The sequence below is a fragment of the Halichoerus grypus genome, chromosome 9 (assembly GCF_964656455.1).
Source record: "Halichoerus grypus chromosome 9, mHalGry1.hap1.1, whole genome shotgun sequence".
Taxonomy (NCBI): Eukaryota; Metazoa; Chordata; class Mammalia; order Carnivora; family Phocidae; genus Halichoerus; species Halichoerus grypus.
In genome coordinates this window covers 116,836,990-116,857,883 of record NC_135720.1, presented here as the reverse complement: position 1 = coordinate 116,857,883, position 20,894 = coordinate 116,836,990, and the positions used below count along the sequence as shown (strand labels likewise).

At 51.0% G+C, this 20,894-nt stretch overlaps 2 protein-coding genes across 3 annotated transcripts; both read left to right on the top strand.

Moving 5' to 3' along the window:
- Positions 1-109: 109 nt before the first annotated feature.
- LTA (lymphotoxin alpha) lies at positions 110-14,500 on the top strand. 2 transcript variants are annotated; one of them, XM_036108324.2, is made up of 4 exons: positions 110-2,458; positions 12,918-13,022; positions 13,109-13,214; positions 13,458-14,500. In XM_036108324.2, the coding sequence occupies exons 1-4, from the start codon at positions 2,408-2,410 to the stop codon at positions 13,868-13,870; spliced, it is 675 nt and encodes a 224-aa protein (XP_035964217.1). In that variant the 5' UTR covers positions 110-2,407; the 3' UTR covers positions 13,871-14,500. The 2 variants fall into 2 exon arrangements, with proteins under 2 accessions (XP_035964217.1, XP_035964218.1); XM_036108325.2 differs by lacking the exon at positions 110-2,458 and adding an exon at positions 12,179-12,517.
- A 1,329-nt stretch (positions 14,501-15,829) lies between these two features.
- On the top strand, positions 15,830-18,491 carry TNF (tumor necrosis factor). Its single transcript, XM_036108323.2, has 4 exons — positions 15,830-16,192; positions 16,693-16,738; positions 16,926-16,973; positions 17,268-18,491. The coding sequence occupies exons 1-4, from the start codon at positions 16,007-16,009 to the stop codon at positions 17,687-17,689; spliced, it is 702 nt and encodes a 233-aa protein (XP_035964216.1). The 5' UTR covers positions 15,830-16,006; the 3' UTR covers positions 17,690-18,491.
- The last annotated feature ends 2,403 nt before the right edge of the window (positions 18,492-20,894 follow it).

Below are 20,894 nucleotides of genomic sequence, written 5' to 3'. Positions count from 1 at the left end.
TGGTTTTCATCATACATGACCTCTCCTTTCTCACCCCGCCCGCCAAAATCCGCAGCTCCTACACACCTGCAGCACGCACACACCAAGCTGGGCTCTCAGCTGGGGCCAAGAAGGCCCTGCTTGCCCACCCGCAAAGGCAGCCCTAAGACCCAGTTTGCCCACCAGTCTCCACTCCCTGCACTGGGCTCCTCACTGTGCTGTCAGCGACTGGAGAAATAGACGTGAACAGAGACGAAAAAGGGAACAAAACCAGTTTCCCTCCTCTCCCCAGTTCCCCAGCTAGAACCACATCCTCCTCCCCACTTAACACTCCCTCCCCCAACACAGGGCTTTCCCTTTGCTGAGTCACTGAATGATCTGAGTTGGGGGCAGCTGGAGCTGGGGGCCATGAGGAGGTTGTGGGAGGATGGGATAGAAGCAGAATGGACAAAGGAAGAGCCCTGTGGGGGAGTGGAATTTCGGTTGCTAAAATTAGGAGCAGGGGAAGGAGGTGGAAAGAGCCAAATTATGTAACCTGGGTTGTCTGTTCTTGGGCAACCAGGGATCCACACCCAAGGCTATCTCCCCGCTAGCTCCTCAGTCCAATGTTTTCGCCTCCAGGGCCCCAGTCCTTGCCAGCTTCTGCCCCCATCCCACACCTGGGCTTCCTCTCTCAGCAGTCTAGCCTTCCAGAGAGGCATCTTTTCCTGAAGTTGAGGAAGAGGTACTGAGGGGCGGAGGGAGAGGGTCTGACGCCATCCCTTTCACTGTTCCATACTCAGCTCCACTCGAGCTCCCCAGAACCGGGAGAGGAAGTTGTAGACGGTACCAAACCCCGCTGCCATCCCCCAGGACACAACAGGGAACTCTGCAAAAAGCAAAGAGTTACAGGCGTGTGCTGGCGTGTGCGGTCTGCACGCGTCTACATCAGAGAATATTAAGAATCAGAAACGAATTTTTTAGGGTTGGAGCCCTGGTCTACTCAGGAGAATCCTGAGGGCAGTAGAGGAGAGGGAGGGAAGCCTACGGGAGCAGGGGAACATGGGCGGGCACGAGACCCTGGGAGAAGACAGCCAAGAGACCCGAGGCCTCCCAGGGAGCAGGCAGCTGTCAGGGTCCGGAGGAGGAAGGGCTGGTGAGAAAGATCTGTGAGAGGAAGCTGCTGTGATTCAGAGAAGAGCCTGCGAGCTGTGAGCAGCCCAGGCGTCCGGTTCCTCTCACAGGCCGGAGATTTCGGAAGTGGCATGCAAAGAGCCCAGCTGTGGAGTTGGGGGGAGCTGGGGTTAGGATCCCTAAGCTGGGGGTTGAGAGGTAAGCAATAGAAACCTTTGGCGTCCAGATTTGCTCCTCCATCCAGCAGAGTTTTCTTTGGTTTTGAAGCACATCATTTCCCCTCTGCAAGAGTTACATAAAACCAAAGCAAAATAAACCCTGATCCCTGGCCCCCAAACCTCCCTCTTTTCAACGTCCTTCCCTGGTGTCTGGCCCCCAGGCCTGTTGGGGGTTCCCCTGAGTGAGGGCTGTTCACTTTCTCTGACCACAGGGTTTCCGCTTCTGTGTCTCTTGTTTCCTAGGCTGATAAAAATACTGAGCCCTAGAGGCCCTGGCTTCCTCTGACCCCCCGGGGCCAGGCAGCAGGCATCCTGTCCACCGTGGTGGGGGCAGGGAGGGGGGCCCAGGGATCCCCAAGGGATGACTCAGTGCCTACCATGAAACACTGGGGAGGTGTGAATGTGTGTATCTGCTCTCGAGAGCTGGAACGAGGAATCAATTCTCGGGGAAGGATGATGCATTGGGGTTCAGTTAGGAAAACAGGATTAGGGAACAAGACTAGTGAGATCAAAGAGGGTCAGTTGGGGGATTGAGCTTGGGGCCGGTTTGAGTTAAGTTGGGAAGAGGATCTGGGGGGGACTCTATTCAGTGTAGTTAAACTGAGCAACAAGTAGCCCAAAGATAAATCCAAACTGCTGCAAGTTTGCAGTCTAACAGGGGAGGTAAGGCCCACAGCTAATTGTCATTCAGGGCATGATGCTGAGTAAATATTAGAGAGTAAGACACAGTGGGTACGGAAGGGGGAGGGGGCGCTGAGCCGGGAGAGGGCATTTGACTGGTGCTGATGAGTGAGCAGAATTTCTATGGGTGGAGGTGGCGGGAAAGGCTCCATAGAAAATGAAATGGCTTCAGCAGAGACCAGGAGTCAGAAAACAGTATATTGAGGAAAAGACGAGTGTCCTGAGGAAGACGAAGCACAGGTGTGAGTGAGCAGGTGTTGAAGAGAGGCCCGCAGGAGGCCAAGGTACAGGGCCCGGGACCTCAGCCTGTGTGCCGCGGTACTGGTGGCAGCCGTGCAGAAGAGGGGGAGAGAGCAGGAGAGTGCTGCGGGGGTTACAGACGAGGAGTGAAGAAGAAAACAGCGATCATTCCTGCCATGTCAAGCCCTTTCCTAACAGGAGTAATCCTGCCAACAACTGTTCAGAAGGTGGGTGGTGGATCTCCTTTATAAAGAGGAAACGGGGGTGGGGGGGGGCTCATAAACCTACTGAACTTGCTTAAGGCCACACAGGTAAAAAGTAGCAGATTAGCACTAAGTGCATCTTACTCCAAAACTTGTGTGCTTTCACTTAGGTCCGAATAACTCCAAATAGCGTTAAAGGAGGGAACAGATCTTAAAAACTTTGAGAGGATAAGTCATTAGCACAACTGATGGGACGGTGGGAGGAATCTTAGAAGAAGAGGAATCTTGGATGACCCTGAATTTTGTTCCTAGGGGATTAGAAAGATGATGCCCTAAACCTAGGAGACACCTAGCTGAGAGGAAAGATAAGGAATTCAGTTTCAGACACTGAAGCAATAAATTTTGATTAAGCACCTGATAGGAGCAGGGCACTCTGCTAGACAAAAGGTTTAAAAGAAATATAAAGTCACTGCCCTCATAGAACTTGCAGTCTAATGAGATAAACAATATATAAATAACAACTACAGGTGGTAATGGGAGGTGCACCTGCCTAGAGTAATAGTGTTCAAACAAGGCCTGCTGAGTTTGAGGTGCTAGCATAACAGTCAGGTGGAGATTTCTGGCAAGCAGGTCCAGAGCTCAAGAGAAAAGTGTGAGCTGGAGGGGTAGATTCGGGCATCATTCCCTTCCTAAGGGAGATTGAGCCTCGAAGTGCACCGGATCCCCTAGAGAGGGTGATCAGAAGAGCCCCTGAAGACGGTCGAAGCAAGAGGAATCAATAAAGGAGGGAGGTGGGGAAGTGGTCAGAGAAGTAGGGCAAGGGAGGGGTGTGCCAAGCAGAGACAGGGCAGCCACATCTAATGCTTCAAAGAGGCCTAGTAGGGGAAGGTTGAAAGATCCTTTGGGTTCAGGAACTAGACAATTACAAATTTTGAGAAAACAGTTTCCACTTACCAGAGGGGCAGAAATCACTTTACATAGGTTGAGGAATGAGTGGGAGGTGAGGAAAGGGAGGTGGTAGGTACAAAGTCATAGAATAGTGAATATGGAAGATAACTAAGAGTCATCTCTAATGCAACCCACGAATTTTACAGATGAGGAAAATGTTACCAGTTCCCAAAAAAGTGGGTAGTTAAGGGGGCTAGTCTTTTGAGACATCACACAGAAAAGGAAGGTGAGAGATGAAATGGCAGAGAGAAAAACAGAGTCCAGGGAAGGATTTTTTTTATTTTCAAGAAATAAAATTGAACGGGGCGCCTGGGTGGCTCAGTCGTTAAGCGTCGGCCTTTGGCTCAGGTCATGACTTCAGGGTCCTGGGATCGAGCTCCGCATCCCTGCTCGGCGGGGAGCCTGCTTCTCCCTCTCCCACTCCCCCTGCTTGTGTTCCCTCTCTCGCTGTGTCTCTCTCTGTCAAATAAATAAAATCTTTAAAAAAAAAAGAAAATTGAACATGTTTACAATGAAAGCACAGTGCACGAAGAGAGAAAGATACTGAAGATTTGAGGTGGGAAAGAATATGGTAAAGACACAGGAAGTGGAATACAGAGCACAGAGGATCTGCATTGGACAGGAGAAAAGAGTCCTCGGAGTCAAAAGAAAAGAAAGATGGGGCGCCCGGGTGGCTCAGTCGGTTAAGCGTCTGCCTTTGGATCAGGTCATGATCCCAGGGTCCTGGGATCGTGCCCCGAATCAGGCTCCCTGCTCAGCCCCAAGTCTGCCTCTCCTTCTGCCCCTCCCCCCGCTCATGCTCTCTCACTCACTCTCTCAAATAAATGAAAAAAATCTTTTAAAATAAATTAAAATTTAAATTATAAAAAAAGAGGGCGCCTGGGTGGCTCAGTCGTTAAGCGTCTGCCTTCGGCTCAGGTCATGATCCCAGGGTCCTGGGATCGAGCCCCGCATTGGGCTCCCTGCTTGGCAAAGCCTGCTTCTCCCTCTCCCACTCCCCCTGCCTGTGTTCCCTCTCTCACTGTGTCTCTCTCTGTCAAATAAATAAAATCTTAAAAAAAAAAAAAAAGATGAAATGTAAATAAAGTGAAGAAAAAGAAGGAAGTGAAGAGATCAGCTCAGATGGCCTTAAGCTCAATGAAATACAGGACAGCTTCACCAACTGAGAGTAAAGAGGTAAAGTTGAGGTGTAAGAGGCACAGAGATTTAGAACATCCCCTGCAGGAGTACAACAGGGAATCAAGAAAGAAAGATTGAGAAATACTGAGGGCTCTCTCAGGTTAAATGGCCAGGAGGAGCAGAAGGCCTCTTCTAGTGACATGACTCTCCTGCCAAGTGTGGCGACCTAGGAGAAAGCCCCAAGAATGAGACCATTGAGTTTACCCAAATCCAAGTTTTTTAAGGTTGTCTTGGTAGAACACCAAGTGATTCTAAAGTGCTAGTGAAGAGCTGTCTGGGTGGCTCAGTCGGTTAAGCACCTGACTATCGATTTTGGTTCTGGTCATGATTTCAGGGTCCTGAGGTCAAGCCCCACATTGGGCTCTGCCGTGGGCGTGGAGCTTGCTTAAGACTCTCTCTCGCCTTCTGCCCCTCCCCCCCTGCTCACTCGCTCTCTCTCCCCCCCCCCCAAAAAAAAACCAAAGTGCTAGTGAATGTAGTTGAAATTTTTGACCATGCAGTGCAAGTTAAACCAGATGGACAAGGAAAACAAGGAAAGAAGAGGGGTTGGAAGTCTTGGTGAGAATGGAGAACTAATTTGATGGGAGGGAAGAGTGGGGGGTGTGAAAAGTGAGTGGTGGTTGTGAGAGGGAAAATTCAGAGTTCAAGATCTCAAAGATTCAGCCCTTCCAAGTGATGCTGAGGTCTGAGATACGACTTTGCACAAGGGTGCCTAAACGGGAGCAGGGAAAGAGACTGGAAAGCTATTGTAACTGAGAAAGTTGAAGCACTGAGAGGACAGTGTGAGACCATTCTGTGTGGTTTTGAAGTCTCTAAAGATGTTGGTGGGGATGAGATATGAAGAAAAACTGAGATAGATATAAAGTTGTTAAGAGTGTGATAAAGATGTTGGTGGAGAAGACTGCTGTGCAGATAGGAAGAGCATGGCAAATGCAAAAGGCATGGGCTTCAAGAAAAGAAAAGGAGGTTACCAATGGTGCTGAACAGTGGTCTCTCCTCTGCCCCCTCCCCCTTGAGATTGGAGAGAAGGAAGAGCAGCCTTCACCAAAGAGAAAAGGAGCAACATTAGGGTAAATCCAGGTTTCACAGTGCCAGAGGAAGACTCTTTCAAAAATGAGACAGAGAATTTGAATATATGAGGAGCTCCACAGCATACTGTGAAATGGATTGGTAGAAGTGTCGTGTGGGGTAAGGAGTCTAATCCATGGAGGTTAGATCCCAGTGAGAGTTCAGGAGAAGAAGAAAAAGGCTGGAGGGTTTTGCTTCTGGAAACAAGAGGTTGCTGCTTCTGGAATTTAGAATGGAAGGTACATAGCATTTATTATGATGGAAAAAAACCATAAATACCCCGAAGGAGGTGTTAGGGGGATGCACAAGACAAAGCATGTCTTCTAGTTCCACGGCTTCAAATGCCCATCTTCATGCTGATGACTCCCAATGTTGTCTCTCTAGCTCTGACCTTGCCTCTGAAAGCCAGACTCCTATCCAATTGCCAAGTGTCATCTCCACTTGGATGTCTGCCCAATGGATTTAGACTTAACATATTCAAAATTGAACTTTTGGTTCTCCCACCTCATTGGAATCCATGTCCCTCCCAGTTTCCCTATCATACAACCCCCCCCAAAACCCATCCAATCTATCATTGAGTCCTGTCAATTCTACCCCTGAAATATATCCCGTATTTGTCTACTTCTCTCCAATTTCATGGCTGCCACCATCTTCTCTCCTATTGCTGCCGTTGCCTCCTAATTGATGTCCCTGCTTTCATTCTTTCCTCCTACAATCCAGTCTAGACAAAATCTTTTTTTTTTTAAAGATTTTATTATTTATTTGAGAGAGAGAGTGAGCGAGAGAAAGAGAGCACAAGCAGGGTGAGTGGGAGAGGGAGAAGCAGGCTACTTGCTGAGTGGAGAGCCCGATGCGGGGCTTGATCCCAGGACCCTGGAATCATGACCTGAGCCTAAGGCAGATGCTTAACGACTGAGCCACCCAGGCGCCCTAGACACAGGATCTTTTAAAAACATAAATCCGGGGCGCCTCGGTGGCTCAGAGGGTTAAGCGTCTGCTTTCGGCTCAGGTCATGATTCCAGGGTCCTGGGATCGAGTCCTGCATCGGGCTCCCTGCTCAGCGAGGAGCCTGCTTCTCCCTCTTCCTCTGCCTGCCGCTCTGTCTACTTGTGCTCTCTCTCTGTCAAATAAATAAATAAAATCTTAAAAAAATAATAAAAATAAAAACATAAATCCAATCACCTCTGCCTCACTCCTCTCTGTCCTCCTCCTCCCCCCTTCCCTCCTTATACACTCACACACACACACACACACACACACACACACACACACTGACACCCTCCAAAGTCTTCCCCATGATTGAATAAAAGCCAGATGCTTTCTTTCTCCTTGAACGGTCCTGCGTGATCTGGCTCCTGCCTCCTCTCTCTGACCTCATCCCCCACCCGCTCCTGCTCTCTCTGTTCCAGCTGCACCAGCTTCCTTTCTGTTCCTCAACACCCCCAGCTCATTTCTACCTTCCAGCCTTTGCAGTAGCTGTTCCTTTTGCCTGGAATGCTTCTCCCCTACACCTTCACCTGGTCACTCTTACTTGTCATTTGGGTCTCAGCTTAAATGCCACTTAGAGGGGACTTCCTGACCACTGTGTCTAAGGTAGTTCTCTGCCACTCCTCACGTGCCCTGTATTGTTTCCTCCTAGCACTACTTACTGACTTCTGTGTATTTCCTTTCTGCCTTGCCTTACGAGGATGTCTGATTTGTTTGCCTCTATATCCCTATTGCCTAGAACAGTGCCCAGCACATAGTAGGCACTCAATAAAAACTTAAACGGGGGCAAAAAAAAAAAAAACCTTCTTAAACGAAGACATGGATGAATAATGGGATAAAACAGGAGAAAGCTCATCTTTAGATTTGTGGCTTAGATTGGATTTACCTTTAGAGTCAGGTTTAACTATAGAGTCGGGGGTGGGGATGAGTTGATTTCAAAATTAGCTGTAGGAAACAAGATTGGTTTAGTTTAGAGGATAAGTTTATTTTCAGGTTTATTTATTGGAATGTGTTTAGATTTGAGGTTAGGGTTGGGTAGTTTGAGTTACGATTTGGGTTGAGGTTAAATTTGAGTTAGGTTCAAAGTTAGTATTAAATCCCAATATACGTTCTGAGGCTAAGTTCAAGTTTGAAGCTAATGTCATTTCAATCTCATTTAGAGGCCTCAGAAATTTCACTAGTTTCTCCACAGAGCCCACTGTAGAGACTGTATTTCCCTGAGTTTGGGGCTCAGGACTCTAGTCATCACTCCTCCCACCCAGGGAAAGCCCCAAACCAACTGCTGGCCTCTCCAAGAAAGAAACTGAATTTCACACAACCTCCGAAACTGAGATTGAAACCAAGATTGGCCCATCTCAAGGAGCGTCCTTCAGCACATCACAAACGCCTGTGACACTGAGCCTCAGCCCAGTTCTTGCCCTTCCGTCCTCTCTGTCTCTCATGTCTCCCTGTCACTCTTTCTCACCTTCCCCTTTTTGTTCCTCAATGCCCTGTCTTCCTCTGACCTAAGTTTCTCCCTTTCTTGGTTTCTCATCGTTAATTGCAACACTGTTTTATATTTTAATATAACTGAGGTCGCTTAGTCCATCAGCTCCTACCATTAGAGAGGCAGAAAGAGACAACAGGAAGGAAAAGGAACCCCAGAGAAAGAGAGACACAGAGAAAGAAAAGGAGCAGGGCCCAAGAGGGAAACCAACAGTGACATAAGAGACCATAGGTTAAAAGAATAAGAAGAAGCCAAGCTATAGACCAAGATATTTTTTTAAAGATTTATTTATTTAGGGGCACCTGGGTGGCTCAGTCAGTTAAGTAACTGCCTTCTGCTCAGGTCATGATCCCAGGGTCCTGGGATCAAGCCCTGCATCAGGCTCCCTGCTTGGCGGGGAGTCTGCTTCTCCCTCTACCCCTCCCCTGCTCATGATCTCTCTCTCTCTCTCAAATAAATAAAATGAAATCAAAAAAAGATTTATTCATTTATTAGAGAGAGCACATGCAAGAGCTTGTGGGAGGGACAGAGAGAGAAGGAGAGAGAGAATCTCAAGCAGAATCCCCACTGAGCGTAGAGCCCAACACGGGGCTTGGGGCTCAATATCATAACCCTGAGATCATGACCTGAGCCGAAAGAGTTGGATGCTTAATTGACTGAGCCACCCAGGCGCCACTAGACCAAGATATTTAAAGGAGGCATCGGTGGCTACTCTTCCTCCATCACATCTGCTCAGCCCCACCCCTAGATTTTGCCTAGAAACTCTCGTCCTTTCCATCCTCCTGCTGCTGCCTCAATGTAAATGTAAGCTCTTGTCATCTCCTTGCTGGTTATTGCACAACTTTCCTAACTGGTCTCCACCTTCTGCTTTTCCCTCCAGCCCCTCAAGTCCCATACCCCAAACCATTCTTCATGCAGCTTCCAGACTCATTTTTCTGATGTACCAATCTGCATGAGTCCCTCTCTCGCTTAAAAATTTTGGTGATTCCCCATCATAATTAGAATGAAATCCAAACTTCTTTTCTTGGTTTTAAACCCTTCAGAATGGGGGCGCTCAGGTCATGATCCCGGGGTCCTGGGATTGAGCCCCGCATCAGGCTCCCTGCTCAGTGGAGAGCCTGCTTCTCCCTCTCCCTCTGCCTGCCGCTCCCCCTGCTTGTGCTCTCTCTCTCTCTCTGTCAAATAAATAAATAAAAATCTTTAAAAAATAAATAAATCCTTCAGAATGTGTTCTCAGCTTAACTCCCAAGCCTCATCTCTGCTCCTTCTATTTGTACCCAAACTGTAAATAAAGTGAAGGAAAAAGAAGGAAGTGAAGAGATCAGTTCGGATGGCCTTAAGCTCAATGAAATACAGGACAGCTTCACCAACTGAGAGTAAAGAGGTGTAAGAGGCACAGAGATTTAGAACATCCCCTGCAGGAGTATAACAGGGAATCAAGAAAGAAAGATTGAGAAATACTGAGGGCTCTCTCAGGTTAAATGGCCAGGAGGAGCAGAAGGCCTCTTCTAGTGACATGACTCTCCTGCCATGTGTGGCGACCTAGGAGAAAGCCCCAAGAATGAGACCATTGAGTTTACCCAAATCCAAGTTTTTCAAGGTTGTCTTTTTTTTTTTAATATTTTATTTATTTATTTGACAGAGAGAGACTCAGAGAGAGAGGGGACACAAGCGGGGGGAGGGAGGGAGGAGAGAGAGAAGCAGGCTTCCCGCAGAGCAGGGACCCCAATGTGGGGCTCGATCCCAGGACCCTGGGATCATGACCTGAGCTGAAGCAGACACTTAACTGACTGAGCCACCCAGGTGCCCCACACATGGCCAAGTGATTCTAAAGTGCTAGTGAAGGACTGCCTGGGTGGCTCAGTCGGTTAAGCACCTGACTATCTATTTTGGTTCTGGTCATGATTTCAGGGTCCTGAGGTCAAGCCCCACATAGGGCTCTGCCCTGGGCATGGAGCTTGTTTAAGACTCTCTCCCTCACTGTCCCGCCCTGCTCAGGCTCTCTCTCAACACTTAATGCCTGACACCCCTCTCCCAGGCCAAGTTCAATGACTTTTCTATGGACTGCCATAAGGCCACCGTCACACTTTATTCTAATTATCTGCTAACTTTCCTGTCTTCCATGCTGGTTTTTGAGTTCCCAGAGGGCATGGGAACTGTCTTTCACATCTGTATCCTCAATGCCTTGTACAAGGTCCTCAATAAACGTTTGTGAAATAGAGAGAAAGCTAAAGAGGTGGAAGGAGAATGAAAAGAAACAGTAGTCTTATCAGCCTAGGAAGGCATGAAAGGCAAAGGGCCTCAAGAAAGGGGAGGAAAGCAGGAGAAATGGCTCATACACACCCTGAATGTTACTTATGTGCCACAGGACCCCAAGACCACTCAGAAACGCTTTTCCAGAGAACAGCCATATGCCCAATGCCACGGTGGCGGGGGGGGGGGGGGAGGGAAGGGCTTTAGCCTTTCAAAACCCTCAAAATGAAAGCATACCAACATCAATAAAAATAATCATGAGATTTGAGATGGCCAATTTTCTCAATCTTCTGAAACATGGATAAAATCATCTTTAGAAACCTTTTTTTTTAACTTACAAATTAAGTAAAAACTGGCTCAGGCGCCTGGGTGGCTCAGTTGGTTAAGCGACTGCCTTCGGCTCAGGTCATGATCCCAGGGTCCTGGGATTGAGCCCCGCATCGGGCTCCCTGCTCCGCGGGGAGCCTGCTTCTTCCTCTCCCACTCCCCCTGCTTGTGTTCCCTCTCTCGCTGTGTCTCTCTCTGTCAAATAAATAAATAAAATCTTTAAAAAAAAAAAAAAACTGCCTCATTTTTAAGAATGTTCATATCAACATCTTTCATAGTATCCAAAAACTAGAAACAAACCAAACGTCTATCAACAGAAAAATGGGTAAATAAGAGAGTATATTCACACAATAAACTTACATCATGATAAAAAAAAAAAAAATACTGATAAATGCAACCACATGGATGAATCTCAGAAAGATCATGTCGAGTGAAAGAAGCCAAACCCAAACAGTACATTCTGTGTGACTTCATTTATAAGACATTCAAAAGCAGGAAAAACTAATCTATGGTGATAGAGGTCAGAAAGTGGTTGGTTATCTTTGGAGGGTATCAACTGGGAGAGGGGCATGAGAGAACCCTCTGGGGACCTGAAAATATGTTGAACTGAGTGGTGGCTACATGGCTATAAACAGATGGAAAAGCTCACCAGGCTGTAAACTTAAGAGACGTGCGCCTTACTGTACCTAAGTTAAAAGGGGGAAATCTTAAACAGTATTCTGGCTCTGCAATCGCAGCTTCCAGATAAGTCCTTTGCTTGTCCCCACCCTACCCTAGCTCACCACCCTCAAGCTCCTCCTGTGTGAAATTCCAAAGCCTTCCCTGTAGAGAGCTTTGGAAATTGCTACATTCCTCGATCCCAGAGTTTGTGTTTGTTTGGGGTTATATAAATCTGACCTGGGGCACCTGGGTGGCTCAGTCAGTTAAGCGTCTGCCTTCGGCTCAGGTCATGATCCCGGGGTCCTGGGATCGAGTCCCACATCGGGCTCCCTGCTCAGGGGGGAGTCTGCTTGGAATTCTCCCTCTCCCTCTCCTGCCCCTCCCCCCCCAAATAAACAAATAAATAAACAAAATCTTTAAAAAAATAATAAATCTGATCTGTGGAGGCCACCTGAGGACATCCTTCAGGAGTGAGATGAGACCTCAGCATACTTAAGTGCATGGCAACATCTCTCAGTAGGGGAACCATGATATTTATCTTCCCATCCAGGACACTTGTGATAACAAAAGGGAGATCCATGAACATTTTCACCAGGACGACAAGCATAAACCAGAATGTCCAGGGCAAAAGGGTATATAATGCAACTTCTTGATAGAAAACCTGCCAGACGACCAGGAAAGTACACATACTGGGACGAGGGTGACTTGAACCATTTGGGACAAGGATGGGGGTAGAAGAGGAGGAAATGGGCACAGAGAGTAGCCTGTAATCAACCAAGGGTGCAGAGGTGTTATATATAATCGCTCTTCAGGGAACCGGGCCTCCAGCCCACGCCCCAGCTGCTCCCCCACCCCCTCCTCCCCGAATTGACTGTCCCTTCTCTGGAACTCCTAAGCCTGACCCTGCTCCCTGGCCCTCCCAGCCCACGGTTCCCCTGACCCCGCTCCCTTTCCCAGAACTCAGTCGTCTGAGCCCCCAGCCTGTGGTTCACTCCTGGGCCTCAGCCTTTCCTGCCTTCGACTGAAACGGCAGCATCTTCTCAGCCCTGGGGGCTTCCCCGGGGCCCAGCCCGGGGCCTAGAACCCGCCCGCCGCCTGCCACGCCGCCACGCTGCCACCGCCGCTTCCTCTATAAAGGGACCCAGGCGTCCAGGCCCAGGGGCCCCGCACAGCAGGTGAGACTCTCCCGGCCCGTCTCCTCCTCGGGCTGCCCGGCGCTGGACTCCCCTGGGCACTCCGCCCCTCCGCCCGCGCCGCGGCCCCTCCCGTGCCGCCTGCCTGGGCCCGGGCCTCGGTGGGTTCCGAGCGGTTTGTTCCCCTCTCTCGGAGTCTTCATCAGCCAGTCTTTGTTCTCTCTGTCTCTGTCACACGTTCTCTGTTTCTGCCACGATCCCTCTCTGTTCCCTTCTCGTGTCTGTTTCTCTTTCTGTGCCCCCCTGCTCACATTGGGGTTTTCCGGCCTGCACCTTGTCCCCTTCTCTCCTCTGTGGCCCTGGCTCTCCCGTGGCTGTCTCCGCGGGCAGGAGGCCCGTCACCGCCCCGGCCCCGCCCCGCTCACTGTCTCTCTCCCCGCAGGTTCTCCCCATGACACCACCTGGACGGCTCTACCTCCTGAGGGTGTGCAGCGCCCCCCTCCTCCTCCTTCTGGGGCTGCTGCTGGCCCTGCCGCCTGAGGCCCAGGTGAGGCAGCAGGAGAATGGGGGCTGCAGGGGTGGCCCCGCCAAACTTTGGGCCCTAGAGCCATGCTCCACCCTCTTGTCCCCTAGGGGCTTCCTGGTGTGGGCAGCTCACCCTCAGCTGCCCGGACTGCCTACCAGCACCCTCAGAAGCACTTCGCACCAGGCACCCTCAAACCTGCTGCTCATCTTATTGGTAAACCTCACCTGGCTGCCCGGACATGTCACCCCCAGCTCTCCTCCTACACCCCCTTCAAGGGACCAAGCATCTATTGCACCTCTCCCCCAGCTCCCCCCACCCCCCAGAACAGAGGTATCCCACTCCCATCTGTCCTCCCAGCCATCCCCCAGGAACTCGACCCAGCACCTACATCCTCAGGGATTAAGAGTGCTGACCCCCAGGTTCTCAACCTCTCCCATCCCTTCTGGCTCTTCCTAGGAGACCCCAGCACCCAGAACTCACTACGCTGGAGAGCAAACACGGATCGTGCCTTCCTCCGCCATGGCTTCTCTTTGAGCAACAATTCCCTCCTGGTCCCCACCAGTGGCCTCTACTTTGTCTACTCCCAGGTGGTCTTCTCTGGGGAAGGCTGCTTCCCCAAGGCCACCCCCACCCCTCTCTACCTGGCCCATGAGGTCCAGCTCTTCTCCTCCCAGTACCCCTTCCACGTGCCTCTCCTCAGCGCTCAGAAGTCCGTGTGCCCAGGGCCACAGGGACCTTGGGTGCGCTCCGTGTACCAGGGAGCTGTGTTCCTGCTCACCCAGGGAGATCAGCTCTCCACTCACACAGATGGCGTCTCCCACCTACTCCTCAGCCCCAGTAGTGTCTTCTTTGGAGCCTTTGCTCTGTAGAAAAATCCAGAAAGAAAAATAATTGGTTTCAAGACCTTCTCCCCATTTTGCCTCCATTCTGACCACTTCAAGGGTCACCGCACCTCTCTTTTGATCCTTCAATAGCCTCAAGTCTCCCCTGCTCGTGTTACCTGGCGCTTCCAAAGAAGGAATTCTAGGCACCCCAGGGGACCATACCTCCTTTCAGCAAAACCCAATGCTAGGCTGAGGATTTCAAGTCTGCCTAGAAATTCCTGCCCAGAGCTCTTCATCTGTCCTGCCATCAAAGGAGGACCTAGCCCTGGATATGGAGGGGTCAGACACCGGGAGGAGCTTGGGAGGATGACAGAGAGGCAGGGGAGGGGGAATTATTTATGCAGGGAAAAACTTAAATTATTTATTTATGGAGGATGGAGGGAAGGGAATAACAGAGGGCCACCAGAAGAGAGAGAAATATGCCCAAGAGATGAAGAGCAAGAGAACATCGGCATAAGGATAACACAGTGAATGAGAAGACAAGTGGGGCTGAGACACCGGGGAGCTCTAGAAGGAAGCAAAAGACTCTTCAGATCCAGCCACTGCTTGACTAAACACCCCATGAGGAGACATCTGCACCTTCGATGAAGCCCAATAAACCTCTTTTCTCTGAAATACTGTCTATGTCTGTCTGTCTGTCTGGGAGGGGAGAATTTCCCAGGTCTCTAAGAAACGGAAGGAGGACAGGGGCCTCAGAAGAGACAGGAACTGTGGACTACAAGGAGATGAAGGGGCCTTAGGAGCTCTGGGGAAATGTGGCGGAATCACAGGGGTGAGGCAGCCAGACCACAGCAGGGAAACCAAAGGATAAGCTGGGAAGAAAAAGGTAAAATGGGGGTCCAAGATCTGGAGGAGTGGAAGTCAGGGGACCACTGGCAAATATGGCCACGTGTAGAGAGGCTCTGAGGAATGGGGGTTACAGGAGTCCTCTGGGGAGAAGTGACCACACCAAAGGGTGTTCGGGACTATGGGGGTGGACATGGGGACCCTCTGGAAGAATGGAGTGGGAGACCCCCAAGGCTGGGGGGCTGGGGAATACAGGAGACGTTTCAGGAGACACGGTCACACAGAGGGGCTCTGAGGGCTAGGGCTATCTCCAGAAATCTGGAGGGCACTAGAGTTCTTTGGGATACATGGCTACACACAGGGGCTCTGACAGATGGGGCCTTCATGCAAAACTCAGGGCCTCAGATTCCCTTGGAAGCCAAGACTGAAACCAACACTGCTGAGTCCCTGGTCAGAATGAAAGGAGAAGGCCTGCCCTCATGGGGTTCGTGAATTCCCAAGGTTGCTTTCGCTCCCACTGGGGCTGTCCCAAGCGTGTCCCTGCCATTTACCGCCCCCTCCCCAGCCCTTTCAGAGACCCCATCCACATCCCCCGCCTCAAGCTCCCTTCTCTCAAGCTCCTTTTTCCCCCAGGGACCCAAACACATGTCTCAGGACCCAGCATAGTTTCCCCCCCACCTTTTCTCCCCATCAAGGCGATGGCTTTCTGAAGCCCCTCCCACGTCTAGCTCTACACCTACCTAAGTCCAGTCTGGAAATCAGAGGAAAACAGGCCACAGACCTGAGCCTCAAAAAGAAAAAAAGAAAAAAAGAGGGAATGGGAATTGGGGGCAGAGGGAAACTGGGGTCCAGCCTCCAGGGTCCTACATACACCACAGTAACTGGCCCAGCAAGCCCCCCTCAGAATCCGAGCGGGGAGGGTAGGAAGTATCCCTGATGCCTGGGTGTCCCCAACTTTCCAAACCCCCGCCCCCGCGATGGAGAAGAAACCGAGACAGAAGGTGTAGGGCCCACTACCGCTTCCTCCAGATGAGCTCATGGGTTTCTCCACCAAGGAAGTTTTCCGCTGGTTGAATGAGAGCCTTTCCCCGCCCTCTTCTCACCCCATGGGTATATAAATGCAGCTGTTTGCACACCCAGCCAGCAGAAGCTCCCTCAGCGAGGACACCAGGGCACCAGCCAGGAGAGAGAGAAGCAACTGCAGACCCCCTGGAAATAACCTCTCAGACGACACACCCCCAGACAAGCAGCCAGGCGATTCTCTCCCTCTAATACACACTGCCCCAGGGCTCTACCATCTCCCAGCTGGACCCGAGCCCCTCTGGGAAAAACGCCATGAGCACTGAAAGCATGATCCGGGACGTGGAGCTGGCCGAGGAGGCACTCCCTAAGAAGGCAGGGGGCCCCCAGGGCTCCAGAAGGTTCTTGTGCCTCAGCCTCGTCTCCTTCCTCCTCGTTGCAGGAGCCACCACGCTCTTCTGCCTGCTGCACTTCGGAGTGATCGGCCCCCAGAGGGAAGAGGTGAGTGCCCCACCAGACTCGGCTCATTCTCGGGGGTTCGGGGAAAGAGGTGTGCTGATGGGGACCGGTGAGAGAGAAAACGTGGAGAAAGATGGGGAGGCAGAAAGAGACATGGAGAGAGATGGGGGAAGAGAGAGGGAGGGAGCCCACAGAAGGTGCTCACTGAATGCTTCTTGAATGAACGAATGAGCCCGCAGACATATGGAAAGAGAGATGTGTGGAGAGATGTGGGGAGAGAGATGGGAACAGAACAAGTGATATGAATAAAGATGGTGAGACAGAAAGATGTGGATGATATGAGAGAGAGATAAGGAGAGATGTGAGGAAAGAGATAAGGAAAGATGAAGATGGGGTGTCCGGCTCGTGGAGGACACTCAGTGAGAGTGCTGGGGGATGACTGAATGGTGAGAGAAAACTAGAGCACGAGCTACCGAAGCAGCCTGGCTGTTTCTCGTTCAGGGGCGACTTGCTCTGATGCTAAACCTCCTTCTCTCCAACAGCTCCCAGATGGCCTCCAACTAATCAACCCTCTGGCCCAGACAGTCAGTAAGTGTCTCCAAAGCCTTTCTCCTGATTCTGGGCTTGGGTGGGGGTGGGGGTTGGTCCTGGGATAGCAGCAGTGCGGGAAATTCAGGGTTTTGGTTTGAGGGGAGAAGGCATGGAGGTCAAAGTAGCAGGATCTTTCCCAGGAAGCTTAAGGGTCTCACCTTTGTCTTTCTTCTTTCCTCCTCAGAATCATCTTCTCGAACTCCAAGTGACAAGCCTGTGGCTCATGTTGTAGGTAAGAGCTCTGAGGATTCAGCGGGGGGCAGTGAAGCTGATAGGGTGTGGGGGGATAGGATGTGGGGGCTGAACTCAGGCTGAGGGGAGACAGACCTTGGATGGTATGAGAAGGACTCGCTGGCCTTGAGGGGGATACTCAGAACCTCGTGGCCAGATGGGATGTGGGAAGACCGACAGAGGGGACAGGAACCGGATGTGGGGGGGTGGGCAGAACTTGAGGGCCAGGATGTGGAGAGTGGAACTGACAGGGTCACACTGACTCACGCCTCCCTCCTTCTCTCCTTCCCTCCAGCAAACCCCGAAGCTGAGGGGCAGCTCCAGTGGCTGAGCCGGCGTGCCAATGCCCTCCTGGCCAATGGTGTGGAGCTGACAGATAACCAGCTAATAGTGCCATCAGACGGGCTGTACCTCATCTACTCCCAGGTCCTCTTCAAGGGCCAAGGATGCCCTTCCACCCATGTGCTCCTCACCCACACCATCAGCCGCTTCGCCGTCTCCTACCAGACCAAGGTCAACCTCCTCTCTGCCATCAAGAGCCCTTGCCAAAGGGAGACCCCAGAGGGGACTGAGGCCAAGCCCTGGTACGAGCCCATCTACCTGGGAGGGGTCTTCCAACTGGAGAAGGGTGATCGACTCAGCGCTGAGATCAACCTGCCTGACTATCTCGACTTTGCCGAGTCCGGGCAGGTCTACTTTGGAATCATTGCCCTGTGAGGGGGCGGGACGTCCATCCTTGCCCACCTCAACCCCTTTATTATCTACTCCCTCTGACCCCCCTCATCCCCTTCTGGCTTAGAAAGAGAATTAGGGGCTCAGGGCTGGGCCCCAAGCTTAGAACTTTAAACAACAACACTTAGAAACCTAAGATCCAGGGATGTGTGACCCGGACACTGGAGCATTGGCCCCTACCAAGAATGCAAACTGGGGCTTCCAGCGCTCACTGGAGATCTCAGGTTTGGATCCCTGAACGCAACCTGGAACACTTGGAATGTGGGGGTCAGGGAACCTTTAGTTCTGGCTAGAACACTTCAGAACATCCCTTGAGAAGATCTCACCTAGAACCTGACATGAGTGGACCTCAGGGGTCCCTTTCTTTAAATGTTTCCAGACTCTTCCTGAGAAGGAAAGCCCAGCCCCTCCCACATGGGGCCAGCTCTCTCTATTTATGTTTGCACTTGTGATTATTTATTATTTATTTATTATTTATTTATTTACTGATGAATGTGTATTTATTTGGGAGGTTGGGGTGTCCTGGGAGACCAAATGTAGGGGCTGCCTTGGCTCAGACATGTTTTCTGTGAAAACGGAGCTGAACTCTAAGGCTGTTCCCACCTGGCCTCCTGGCCTCTGTGCCTCCTTTTGCTTACGTTTTTCAAAAATATTTATCTGATCCAGTTATCTAAATAATGCTGATTTGGTGACTGACTGTCGCTACATCGCTGAACCTCTGCTCCCCAGGGGAGTTATGTCTGTAACCGCCCTACTGGTCAGTGGCGAGAAATAAAATGTGCTTAAAAAAGAAACAGGGTCTCTTTCTTGGAATTAATTCTGCATCTTCCTCTCCTTGGGGGTGGGAGGCCACTCCCTAAAGTCCTCTCTCTACAAACCTGAACCTAGGGCACCTGGGTGGCTCAGTGGGCATCTGACTCTTGATTTTGGCTCAGGTCATGATCTCAGGCTGGTGGGATGGAGCCCCCAAGTCTCAGCTGGGAGTCTGCTTCTCTCCCTCTCTCTCTGCCCCTCCCTCGGCTCACTCGCACGTGCACGCTCTCTCTCTCAAATAGATGAATATATCTTAAAAATAAAAAAATCCCTGAACCCATAAAATAAATACAAATAAAAGTTAAAAAAAAAAAAAGATCCCTGAACACAGTTCCCACTCGGGGGACTACTGGGGCTCAGGAGACCCTGCATATAACAAAGCCCGGGCAAATAGGCCCTTCCCCCAGGAAACTGGAGCCTGAACCTAATTACCTCTCCCTCAGGGCATGGGAATTTCCGACTCTGGGAATTCCAATGGGGAAGTCCTGCACCTCAAGTGCTCAGGTGAGATTTCCTGCTGTTCCTGCTGTTGCAGCCTGCAAGAGAGAGTCTGGGAAGGGCCACATTCTCAGGCACCTGAATCACAGCCAAAGGACTTCCAGACCTTCGGGCGTCAGGGCTCCAAATTGCCGGATCCCAGGCCCCCCCAGCAGCCCTAACTGTACAGCCTGAGTCAGTTACTGAGCCTCGTCTCCCCATGAAGACACGCCCACCCCCCCGCATACGGGGCCACGAGAGAATAGAAGGCCGAAGCTACATCAGAGCACCCAGCATAGCACTTGGCAGAGTAAGCACTCAGTGAACTCTGACTTTCTTCCTTTGTCCAGCCACCAGCCGTTCTATCTGCTTCCGTCTCTCAGTGAGTGGAATTGAAGAGACGAAAGAAAATTTAAAACCAGGAATAGGATGCGAGTGAAGGACTCACAAGCCAGCTCTCATATACGTTCTTGGTGAATGATGAGGGGAGGGTCATGAGCTAGATGGGCTGGAAAGAGAAAAGCACCCTCTCTCCTCAGGAAAGTTCTTCTGGACACAGAGTCACACACAAATATGGAGTCAGAAATGAAGACCCAGGGATGCCTGAGTGGCTCAGTTGGTTAAGGTCTGCCTTTGGCTCAGGTCATGATCCCAGGGTCCTGGGATCGAGCCCCGCAACAGGCTCTCCGCTCAGCGGGAAGCCTGCTTCTCCCTCTGCCCCTGCTTGTGTTCCCTCTCTCACTGTCTCTCTCTGTCAAATAAATAAATAAATAAATAAAATCTTTAAAAAAAAAAAAAAGGGGGTGCCTGGGTGGCTCAGTTGGTTAAGCAACTGCGTTCAGCTCAGGTCATGATCCTGGAGTCCCGGGATCGAGTCCCGCCTCGGGCTCCCTGCTCAGCAGGGAGTCTGCTTCTCCCTCTGACCCTCCTCCCTCTCATGCTCTCTGTCTCTCATTCTCTCTCTCGCAAATAAATAAAATCTTAAAAAAATAAAAAAATAATAAAATAAATAATAAAATAAAATAAAAAAAGAAAAGAAAAGAAATGAAGACCCAGAGAGTGGGAGTCCCCCCCGGGTTCAGAAGTTGGGCTTTCCTTCCTGCCAGGCTGCTGGGCAGGGAAAAATTGTGTGGTATGCCGCAGGGGTGGGATGACCCACTGGGGTGACCTAGATAGGGCCTTGGGTCCTCTCTGCCTCCCTCAGCCTGGAGCTGAAAGTCGGTCATGGGGTGCTTGGGGTGAGGGGGCTGCTGTTACTCACCCTTGGGCCCCCACACTTGCCAACGTGCGGAAAGCGGACCCGAGGGGTGAACAAGGGGTGAAGACTTTCCATCTCACCCTGCATAGGGCCAAGGGCCCCAGACTTTCTCCCTCTCCTCCCCAGCTTCGCCCTGGTGTCCCAGGCCCTATCTTTTGGCCTCCTCCCTCACACCCAATGAGCTGTGTGTTCTTCCTTGGAGGACAGTGGACTGTGGGATAGTGGCTAAAGGGGCTTTCAGGCAGCCAGGCAGGCAGCAGGGAAGAAGTGCTAGGCCCTCAGGGCCTTATTCCTTCTCCCCAGCCTGGTTCCTCAGAACAGGGCTGGCCTTCCCCGTCAGGATTCCTGTCACTGATGGGAGGGACCCAAGAGAAAAGAATGCAGGTAGAGTCTGGTGAGGACTCGGAGGATCTGCGAAGAAGGAGGCTTGGAGATGCTTTGGGGTTTGAGGGGATCCCCTTCTTCCACCTTCCCACTGGGCTAATGCTGGGGCAAGTTCATTCAGAGATAGGAGGTGGGTGGGAAACCAGCAGATCTTCTCAGAGGGCAGAGGCCATAGGAAGTGGTGTGAATTGTTTCGAGCAACCAGAATTAGAGACTATGTAACAGCCCCTTGCGTACCCACCCTGAATCAAGACATGT